The 11,804-nt window shown below is 41.4% G+C and overlaps 1 protein-coding gene across 3 annotated transcripts in view; it reads right to left on the minus strand.

Moving 5' to 3' along the window:
- Window positions 1-7,404: 7,404 nt before the first annotated feature.
- LOC115200427 (G protein-coupled receptor kinase 5) overlaps window positions 7,405-11,804 on the minus strand; it is a 40,552-nt gene continuing 36,152 nt past the window's right edge. For all 3 annotated transcript variants that reach the window (XM_029763502.1, XM_029763503.1, XM_029763504.1), the window contains exon 16: window positions 7,405-8,855. In XM_029763502.1, the coding sequence (XP_029619362.1) occupies window positions 8,772-8,855 (84 nt within the window). In that variant the 3' untranslated portion in view covers window positions 7,405-8,771. The remainder of the gene's footprint in view (window positions 8,856-11,804) is intronic.

The raw sequence follows: 11,804 nt of genomic DNA on the forward strand, positions 1-11,804 counted from the left end.
TAGCTGATGATCGCTAGTAGTGGCTAGCTGACTACTAGCTAGTAGCTAGTTAGCTGGCTAGCTTCGATTCAAAGGTAAAGAAAATAGCAGATCCATACCACATTGGGTGAGGCGGATTGCAGGAGAGTATGTTGAAGTTAAGGTTAAAAAATATATGCAAAGAAAAAAGATATAAAAAGATATATACACGGGACATGACAAGACGAGGACAAAAGATGTCTGACTGCTACGCCATCTTGGATAATGAGGGGAAAAGGGACCAAATTATTAGGGTGAGGCACATGGGCTACTAACAGCTCACTACACAACATACACTTAGTATTACTTTCTTAGCTACAGTATACATATCTCCCTGGCATATTACATCATTTATGCAGCAGCATATAAGACATTTTTGAACAGGAAGGTGGCGTGGCGGTCCATCACGTGGGCAAATTTTGTCATGAAACTTTATCATCAAAGTCTGATATTCTTTGGATGTATGGTGCTTTCAAGGCAACTGGAAACTCTGAAAAAACAAGGTCGAATCATGACATCAGTGATCTTCAGGTCAGAGCTCTAGAAAGAGGCCTGAGTTCCCGACTTGAAATTCTGAGTTGGACGACTGTTCAAAATGTATTTTCCCCAGTCAGAGAAAATCTTTTTCAGAGTTCCCAGTTGTCTTGAACTCACTGAAGAGATTTCCCAGTTCCGAGTTTCAGGCGGCAGAAGTCATGCTGTATTGACAGCATGGCCAATGTACTGTATTCAACCTTTTCTGCCCCATGGTGATGCGCGTGAATGTTTATCCTTTAACCTTGGAAAAGAGACCCTTAAACCCAGACTTGGACCCCTCTCCACTGAATAGCAGGCAGGAGAAGCAAAATAGTGATTGCTTTGCAACGCTGTCAATTAGCCACTGATTCCTTCCAAACCACTCATTGTTAAAATTGCGATTTCCAATGTTTTGTGTAATGTCTATGTCTAATAACCGATTAGCACCGATACATTTTATCGATACTGTCTCTTCATATGACAAGGATTGAAAAGGATTTGCCAGTAGATTGTTGACGGGATTCATGATGATGACTGCTAGCTAAGATTTTGAAAGTATGATGTTGACATGATCAGTCCAATCAAAGCTACTGTACATATAAAGTGATTTGAAGTAATTTTATCTGTGGCGAATGACCTTGAGCCTTCTTGGATGGGCACTTCTAATGTAAATCTATGGCAGCACCCAAGGGGCTTGAACTTTTTAGCTCTCCCTGTAGATTTTGCTGTTACTTAGTGTCTCCATGAGTGACAGAACACTGAGCTAATGACGGTGCAACTAAAGAAGATTACCAACTCCTACTCTGTATTTTTCACCACAGAAAGCACTGAGCTAGGCTGAAACACCTGAATTTTGGAGCTGTCTTACTCAAGAAAGCAAAAAAGAGACCATGTTTGTATGCAGCTTTATTAACTCAATGTATATATATATATTTTTACATTGTTTGCAAACTGATATGACACGTATAAATGCCAAAATAACATGAAACAGCTCTAGAGTTCCTCTTCTAGAAGGACAACCATCTCTGCAGCACTCCGCCAATCAGGCCTTTATGGCAGAGTGGCCAGACGGAAGCCACTCCTGAGTAAAAGGCACATGACAGCCCGCTTGGAGTTTGCCAAAAGGCACCTAAAGGACTCAGACCATGAGAAACAAGATTCTCTGGTCTGATGAAACCAAAATTGAACTCTTTGGCCTGAATGCCAAGAGTCACGTCTGGACAAAACCTGGCACCATGGTGCCGACACCACCCTATGGTGAAGCATGGTGGTGGTAGCATCATGCTGTGGGGATGTTTTTCAGCGGCAAGAACTGGGAGACTAGTCAGGATCGAAGGAAAGATGAATGGCGCAAAGAGAGATCCTTGATGAAAACCTGTTCCAGAGTGCTCAGGACCTCAGAGCGGGGCAAAGATTCACCTTCCTATAGGACAATGACACTAAGCACACAGTCAAGGCAACGCAGGAGTGGCTTTGGGACAAGTCTCTGAATGTCCTTCAGTGGCACAGCCAGAGCCCTGACTTGAACCCGATTGAACATCTCTGGGGAGACCTGAAAATAGCTGTGCAGCGACGATCCCCATCCAACCTGACAGAGCTTGAGAGGATCTGCAGAGAAGAATGGGAGAAACTCCGCAAATACAAGTGTGCCAAGTTTGTAGCATCATACCCAAGAAGACTTGAGGCTGTAATCGCTGCAAAAAGTGCTTCAACAAAGTACTGAGTAAAGGGTCTGAATACTTATGTAAATGTAATATTTAAGTTTTATATTTTTAATACATTTGAAAATTTTTTTTTACCCATTTTTACTTTGTCATTATGGGTTATTTTGTGTAGATTAATGAGCAGAAAAACGTAATAAGATTTTGAAAATGTCAAGTGGTCTGAATAGTTTCTGAATGCACTGTATATAACATTCTATTGGTTGGAAGAATTTTGTATAATAATTTACATTTAAAAACAAAGTTTTGAATCCCGCGTCATTCTGTGTATCAGTTCATAAAACATGTGCCATGGAATCGGTACATCGAAATTCTCCTCCAAACTATTTTGCAACCTGTATGGTACAGATGTAAAATTTTTTGGTCCTTAAATTAAACTGGTATACTTTTTTATTAATCACAATTTTCTTTAGCCAATTCTGGTCTTTAATGCAGGGCCGACAGACAAGTCCCTTACCTTCTCCCCTTTCCACTTGCCTCTGAGATTTTTACGTAATGCTGCAATCAGTTGCTTGTAATTTTGGATAGAGCAGGCATTTACATATATTTTTGTTAACTGCATATGTGACATAACTCCACCAATCATATTTATGATATTATTTGCAAAGATTATATAGTTTAAAAAAATATCTTACATTATTTTTATTTTTTTTAATTGTAGTATATTTGAGTTTAACTATAAAATTTGTTCTAATATTTGTTCTGTCTATTCTGGTGGATTAAACTGAAATTGCAACCAGCTTTAACTGCTGGTTTTAAAAATAGCAATATTTTGGAGATTTCATTTTCAAATAACCAAAAGTGAGAGGTTGTAATCTGAATGAAGGAAAAAAGGCCAGTCTTTAACACGGGGTGAGCCTGTAATCGGCCTGTGTGTAGCTGGTGTGGAGGAGTCAGGCGCAGGACAGCAGATATGAGTAAGGAATGTAATTTACTCAAGGAATCAATAAATACAACACAATAAACTAGCCCACAATAACGGACCGTGTACATACAAACAATCACTCACAAAAACCATGGGGGAACAGAGGGTTAAATAATGAACAAGTAATTGGGGGATTGAAACCAGGTGTGTAAAACAAAGACAAAACAAATGGAAAATGAAAAGTGGATCGGCGATGGCTAAAAGGCCGGTGACGTCGACCGTCGAACGCTGCCCGAACAAGGAGAGGTACTGACTTCGGCGGAAGTCGTGACAGAGCCATTCTTACTAATCTGCTACAGAACCAGTTAGGGTTTAAGTATAGTTTTTGTATGACTGAAGCCTTTAGTGAGAGGTCCAGTACTTTAATATTCATTATATAAATAGGCCCGTTTAAGTTTGTCTGGCTTGCCATTCCAAATAAAGTGGGATATTTTTTCTCATGTAATTTAAAAAACAAGTCGTTAGGTGAAGGTAGGGCCATAAGTAAATAGGTAAACTGGGATATGACTAAAGATTTACTCAGGGTGGTTTTTCCAAAAATAGACAGCTGTTGTCCTTTCCATGGAAGGAAAATCATATCTGACTTTATATTAGCATTTCTTGTAGTGAGATCATTTCTTTATTTCGGGATATGAATACTGAGTATGTCCACTTCACCGTCAGACGATTTTATTGGTAAACTACAAATAATGTAAAAGTTGTATTTTGTATAGATCCAATATGTAATATTGTGCACTAATTCTAAATCCTCTTGCGGGTTTAAAAGAAAACAGGAATTGTCAGCATACGACATCTTTGTTTTTTAAGCTCTGGATTTAAGCCCCTTGATAGTATTGTTGGATCTGATTTTAATAGCTAACATTTCGATGGCCATAATAAATAGATATGCCGATAGTTGACAGTTTGTTTTACTCCTCTTGACAATTTAATACTTTCTGAGAAGTAGACGTAATTTACTATTTTACACCTAGCGTTACTATACATAACTTTAACCCATTGTATAAGAGATTCTCCTAAATTAAAATAGTCCAGGAATTTATATATAAATTCCATTCAAACTTTATCAAAAGCCTTTTCAAAGTCAGCTATAGAAACCAGGCCTGATTTCCCAGATTCTTCGTAGTGTTTCCAGTACTTGTCTTATATTATCTTCAATGTATAGTCCATGTAAAAAACCTGTTTGATGACCTTTTTAATTCTATGCGCTATGCATATTGCTAGGATTTTGGCATCACAACACTGAAGTGTTATGTTTTTTTTTTAGGTAGACTGGATCTTTATTTTTACCATCTGGGTCCTGTTTCAGTAATAGTGAAATCAGACCTTCTTAGTGAGCATTTTAAAGTGTAAAATTTTTATAGAAGTGGTTAAAACATGTTAATAAAGGACCTTTGAATACATCGATTTGATATACTTCAACTGGTATGCCATCCATCCATGGAGTTTTCCCAGACTTAAAGGCTTTTATTGCATCTAAAAGTTCCTCCTCTGTAATTAGGCCTTCACATGAGTCTTTCTGTATAGTTGTTTATTTACACTATTAATAGAAACAAATCCTTACAATTAACTTCAGTTAGTAGTGAATGATTAAAGTACGTTGCTTTGTTTTTCAAAATATTGTTTGGTGAATCATGGATGACTCTTCCTTTTATTATCCCCCAATAAGAAATAGGTAGGGTGGAAACCTTTTTTACCCTCTTTTACCTCCCCAATTTCGTGGTATCCAATTGGTAGATACAGTATTGTCCCATTGCTGCAACTCCCATACGAACTCGGGAGAGGCGAAGGTCGAGAGCCGTGCGTCCTCCGAAACACAACCCAACCAACCAAGCCGCACTGCTTCTTGACACAATGCCCGCTTAACCCGGAAGTCAGCCGCACCAACGTGTCGGAGGAAACACTGCCACAGGAGTTGTTAGTGCGCGATGGGACAAGAACATCCCTGCCGGCCAAACCCTCCCCTAACCCGGACAACGCTGGGCCAATTGTGTACCGCTCCATGGGTCTCCCGATCACGGCCGGCTGTGACAGAGCCTAGACTCGAACCCAGAGTCTATAGAGGCAGTGCCTTAGACCACTGCGCCACTAGGAGAGTGGGGTCACGGCCAGGGACGAAAAGGCTAGCGACCTTTCGGTTACTGGCCCAATGCTCTAACCGCTAGGCTACCTGCCGCTCCCCTGTGTGTGGGTGAATCATAAAGGAACAGGTCACGAGACTAAAAAACTTGCAAAACATTTGTGTGCGCATCGTCTGGGGGAACAGGCTAACAAGGAGGCATTTCTGATTCTTAATTTGGGAAATGCCTTAGACCACTGCGCCACTCGGGAGGCCTCGGTAGGGTGGAAACCTGTCCAGTTCTCCCAACTGTGGTCTGTAGTGATCAGGGAAACATTTTCCACCAAGTTCACTTTATTTTTTTAGAATATATTACACTTGATCTTCGTTGAATAAGTTCCTCCATGTATTTTTGTTATTCTGTGCCTCTACAGTTGTTATTGCTATCTACAGTATCTGTACTGTTAGTTTCTCCATTCAGTTTTTAAGATAAACTCTTTTGACCTACATAGTTTTTGTTTTAAAGATGACTACAACTATCCAAAGGTGCAGAATTATGGGCAATTACTCACCCTGTATACATATTTCACCAAACAATTTCATACATATCAAATATTATTCCAGATTTGTTTTGAAAGCACATTGTGTGCAGGATTCATTCATCAGCATAATCACAATCCAATTCCATGTATTCAATACAAAGGTCGGTTTTCTCATTAGCGCACAGAAGAACACTCGACATAAGGAAAGGTGAATACAATGGAGGAACACAACTGATATGAATGTATAGTATAGGCCTAAGTCCACACCAAAGCAAAGCTCTATAACGGAAGGTCACAATGCTGGAGTTGATAACTTAGTTTTAACCCAAAGTTACATAGAAGTGGCCCCAACTACATTCTCTGCAATATTGTAAAAGAATATCAATACATTTAGACAGTCCTATTGCCTAAATATTTCCATATATTGTACATGGTCTGACACTGATGGGATGATTTAGAATTTCATGCAGTAGTATTTACTGATTGACGGAAACAGTGAACACAATTGCACACATTTCTCTTCTGACGAAAACAATGTGTTAATATTCTGTGAACAAAACACTTAAGTGAATTTTGTATTCACTGATGACATTTTGTATTTGATGTTTTACAAAAGGTGGTTTAAGATATGCAAGTCCGGTACTAAGGCAAAAAACGTATCTGTAAATGTTCAGTATTTGAGCATTTGATCATTGCTGTTCAGCTATAGATATCTTTCAAAACATATCCCAACATTTCTTGTACGCGATTAAGAAAAACTGTAATGAATGTTCATGAAATCACATTTATAGTTGTTGATGAACAGAGAAAGAATTTGGTCTGCTTTTGAATTTATATAATCTGGGTCTATGAAACCGGACAATAAATGAATCATAGTAATCAACTACTGTAATGAATCGTAGTATCAACTAATGAATCATAGTATCAACTAATGAATCATAGTATAAATGAATGAATCATAGTATCAACTAATCTTGTGGAAATGTTGTAAGAAACTGATGAATCTTGTATCCATCCATATGAGAAAACCCTGACTGTTGTATTTGCTACCCAGACAGACATGAAACACAGATGGTAGAGAGGTGCTCACGCCAGCACGGAGCTGATTTATTAGGAACTGCAGGACACCGTTGGTTTGGCTTTAAAAAGTCTACACTCAGCACTCTAATGTACAACAATAGCAGTAGATCATCTCACTTTCTTTTCAATCCTCCTTCCACTTCCTTCTTATCCTCACTTCCTACCCTCCACCACGAGCCAAGTACAGTGTGTGTAATAATAATAACAATAATAATAATATTGAAGAGCTTATATTTGTCCTATTTCAAACATATATTAATACGCATGTGTGAATTGGAAATGTGTTTTTTTGCATAGCCCACTCTCCCTGAGACACCCTCAGAGAGTAGGGTCACGGCCAGGGACAAAAAGGCTAGCGACCTTTTGGTTACTGGCCCAACGCTCTAACCGCTAGGCTACCTGCCACCCCCCGTGTGTGGATGAATCATAAAGGAACAGATCACGAGACTAAAAAACGTGTAAAACATTTCTGTGCACGTCGTCTGGGAGAACAGGCTAACAAGGAGGCACTTCTGATTCTTCATTTGTGAAATTATTTCGGAATAATGTGTTAGGACACTTGTTTAATGTAATTAACTATTTATTGTCCAGTAAAATTAACATATATCAAATTCTAAAACCAAAGCTGTTCTTCCCTTTTGTTTGGGCATGTTGGAAGGATTGCCTTAGTGTGGTCCCTTCACCAAGGACACTACCAAATCCAAGGCATCTCACTAGTTTAACATGGCATCCTCTCTTTGTCTCCTTTCCTTCATCTGAACTGGACTGGTTAAAGCTTATTCCCTGTAGGCATAGGCCATATTTCTGCCAGGAATCCTAACCTTTCCTTTATGATCAGTGCAGACGAAGGAAAGGAGATGAGAGAAATGCCCCCATTGAAACAATTGAGATACACCCATGGTCATGATGGCAACACAAACATAAAACAGCACCAGCTCATTGTATATGACAAAGGTTATATCACAGTAATATTTCTTTAATGTCAGAGGTAAAACAACATATTTACCGTTAAAACATCTTAATTGGTATATAAATGGTTCACTACTGGTTTGAAAAGACATAATTTTGCTCAAGGTCAACAGGATGCCTGTGGTGGGGTATTAGCATGAGGGCTATGCAGGTGTGAGGATACTACACCTGTCTGGTCTCACACACTTGTCCATGGTGTGAAAACACACTCGTTTGATTGTTACCTAGGTGTAACATAGCTGCAGATTCAATTAGTGATTGAATAAAGACCAAGCCATCCTCCTTCCTCCTCCAAAACCAATATGGCAACAATGACAGGCACACAACTGAAGTATGTCTTTGGCCTGAGGGTATACAAGGCAATATGCACATTGTTTCTTGAGGTTGGTGATGTTGTTGGTTGCATGCATGTTTATAAGTGATTAGAGTAGTGGGAAAGAAAGGGGAAAGAAAGGGGAGAGAGAGAGAGAAAGATAGAGAGAGGAATAGATTAACAAATACACAGTGCATTTGAGTACGAATTAGTATTTATGCAAGGAATAAAAAATTAAAAAGCTACAACATTTCAACAAAGACCCCATCTTGTATTCCCTGTGGTGGTCTTTCTTAGACAGTGGATCCCCTGAATTAGATCGTTTTTTTCTTATTCATCAACAACGTCAGTGGCTCTTCTCTACTCCAGCAATCATGAGGGTAAGTGAGATGTCTGAGCATCGTTCTCAAAACGTCTTTGCATCATTGAACGTCCCTCTAATCATTTCCCATGGGTCGGTCTCTCAGGCCCCGGGTCATGGTCAGCATTTCCCCTAGGCTGACCGTGGACGTGGGAGGGGTGCCTCCGGATGACTGACAGCTGGTCAGGCCGGGTGTAAACCAACCAGCAGGGAGGAGATCCTACAGGCTCCTCCTCTGTCTGTGTGTGGCGCCACACAAGGCCCTGGCCACTAGGGGGCAGAGTTTGACATGGAGTCCACCGAGTTCACACTGCAGGAAGACAAGCGGCTGTTGGCAATGGACACCTCGGGGTGCTGGAGGGAGAGAGAGACAAGAAGGGCCTTCTACGCCATCAAAAGGAACATAAAATTTGACATACCAATTAGGATCTGGCTAAAAATACTTGAATCAGTTACACAACCAACCAAGAATTCACAAAATGGGACAAACACCAAATTGAGACTGCATGCACAAATCTGCAAAAATATCCTTTGTGTACAACATAAAACACCAAATAATGCATGCAGAACAGAATTAGGCCGATACCCGCTAATGATCAAAATCCAGAAAAGGGACGTTAAATTCTACAACCACCTAAAAGGAAGCGATTCCCAAACCTTCCACAACAAAGCCATCACCTACAGAGAGATGAACCTGGAGAAGAGTCCCCTAAGCATGTTGGTCCTGGGGCTCTGTTCACAAACACAAACAGACCCCACAGAGCCCCAGGACAACAACACAATTAGACCCAACCAAATCATGAGAAAACAAAAATATCATTATTTCCAATGTGTCAAGTACAGTGAGGGAAACAATTAGTTGATCCCCTGCTGATTTTGTACGTTTGCCCACTGACAAAGAAATTATCAGTCTATCATTTTAATGGTAGGTTTATTTGAACAGTGAGACAGAATAACAACAAAAAAATCCAGAAAAACCATGTCAAAAATGTTATAAATTGATTTGCATTTTAATGAGGGAAATAAGTATTTGACCCCTCTGCAAAACATGACTTAGGACTTGGTGGCAAAACCCTTGTTGGCAATCACAGAGGTCAGACATTTCTTGTAGTTGGCCACCAAGTTTGCACACATCTCAGGAGGGATTTTGTCCCACTCCTCTTTGCAGATCTTCTCCAAGTCATTAAGGTTTCGAGGCTGACGTTTGGCAACTCGAACCTTCAGCTCCCTCCACAGATGTTCTATGGGATTAAGGTCTGGAGACTGGCTAGGCCACTCCAGGACCTTAATGTGCTTCTTCTTGAGCCACTCCTTTGTTGCCTTGGCCGTGTGTTTTGGGTCATTGTCATGCTGGAATACCCATCCATGACCCATTTTCAATGCCCTGGCTGAGGGAAGGAGGTTCTCACCCAAGATTTGACGGTGTTCTGACTTGTGTTTTTGACTGAGAATTGATTAAAAGACAATCAATATTGAAACAGTGTAAATAAAGGTCCCTTTGATGCGGTGAAGTTGTCCTGTCCCCTTAGCAGAAAAACACCCCCAAAGCATAATGTTTCCACCTCCATGTTTGATGGTGGGGATGGTGTTCTTGGGGTCATAGGCAGCATTCCTCCTCCTCCAAACACGGCAAGTTGATTTGATGCCAAAGAGCTCCATTTTGGTCTCATCTGACCACAACACTTTCACCCAGTTGTCCTCTGAATCATTCAGATGTTCATTGGCAAACTTCAGACGGGCATGTATATGTGCTTTCTTGAGCAGGGGGACCTTGCGGGCGCTGGCGATGGTCTTGGCGATGGTCTTGTAGCCCATTCCAGCCTTGTGTAGGTCTACAATCTTGTCCCTGACATCCTTGGAGAGCTCTTTGGTCTTGGCCATGGTGGAGAGTTTGGAATCTGATTGATTGATTGCTTCTGTGGACAGGTGTCTTTTATACAAGTAACAAGCTGAGATTAGGAGCACTCCCTTTAAGAGTGTGCTCCTAATCTCAGCTCGTTACCTGTATAAAAGACACCTTGGAGCCAGAAATCTTTCTGATTGAGAGGGGGTCAAATACTTATTTCCCTCATTAAAATGCAAATCAGTTTATAACATTTTTGACATGGTTTTTCTGGATTTTGTTGTTGTAATTCTGTCTCTCACTGTTCAAATAAACCTACCATTAAAATTATAGACTGATCATTTCTTTGTCAGTGGGCAAATGTACAAAATCAGCAGGGGATCAAATACTTTTTTCCCCTCACTGTAATTAACAAAAAAACAGAGCAAACTAGAATGCTATTTGGCCCTAAACAGAGAGTACATAGTGGCAGAATTCCTGACCACTGTGACTGACAAAAAATTAAGGAAAGCTTTGACTATGTACAGACTCAGTGAGCATAACCTTGCTATTGAAAACGGCCGCCGTAGGCAGACCTGGCACTCAAGAGAAGACAGTCTATGTGCACACTGCCTACAAAATAAGGTGGAAACTGAGCTGCACTTCCTAATCTCCTGCCAAATGTATGACCATACTAGAGACTCATATTTCCCTCAGATTACACAGACCCACAAAGAATTTGAAAACAAATCCAATTTTGATAAACTCCCATATCTATTGGGTGAAATACCACAGTGTGTCATCACAGCAGCAAGATGTGTGACCTGCTGCCACATGAAAAGAGCAACCAGTGAAGAACAAACACCATTGTAAATACAACCCATATTTATAGCGAGAGAGAGAGGGGGAGCGAGAGAGAGGGGGAGCGAGAGAGAGAGAGGGGGGGAGCGAGAGAGAGAGAGAGGGGGGAGCGAGAGAGAGGGGGGGAGCGAGAGAGAGAGAGAGAGGGGGGAGCGAGCGAGAGAGAGAGAGAGGGGTGGAGCGAGAGAGAGGGGGGGGGGGGGCGCAAGAGAGAGAGAGAGAGGGGTGGAGCGAGAGAGAGAGAGAGAGGGGGAAGCGAGAGAGAGAGAGGGGGAGCGAGAGAGAGAGGGGGGGGGAGCGAGAGAGAGAGAGTAGGGGATTATCGAGAGAGAGGAGTTGGGGGATAAGCGAGAGATAGAGTAGGGGGGTAGCGAGAGAGAGAGTAGGGGGAGGGGGACGGAGCGAGGGAGTAGCTAAGAGAGGAGAGAGTAGGGGGTAGCGAGAAGTAGAGTAGAGAGAATGGGGGGAGCGAGAGAGGAGAGGAGGGGGGAGCGACTAGAGAGGAAGAGGGGGGGATGCGTAGAGAGGAGAGAGGGGGGAGTCGAGAGAGAGAGAGGGGGGGGTAGAATGAGAGAGAAGAGGGGGGGAGCATAGTAGAGAGAGAGCAGGGAGCGAGTAGA

This window comes from Salmo trutta, chromosome 9 (assembly GCF_901001165.1).
Source record: "Salmo trutta chromosome 9, fSalTru1.1, whole genome shotgun sequence".
Lineage (NCBI taxonomy): Eukaryota > Metazoa > Chordata > Actinopteri > Salmoniformes > Salmonidae > Salmo > Salmo trutta.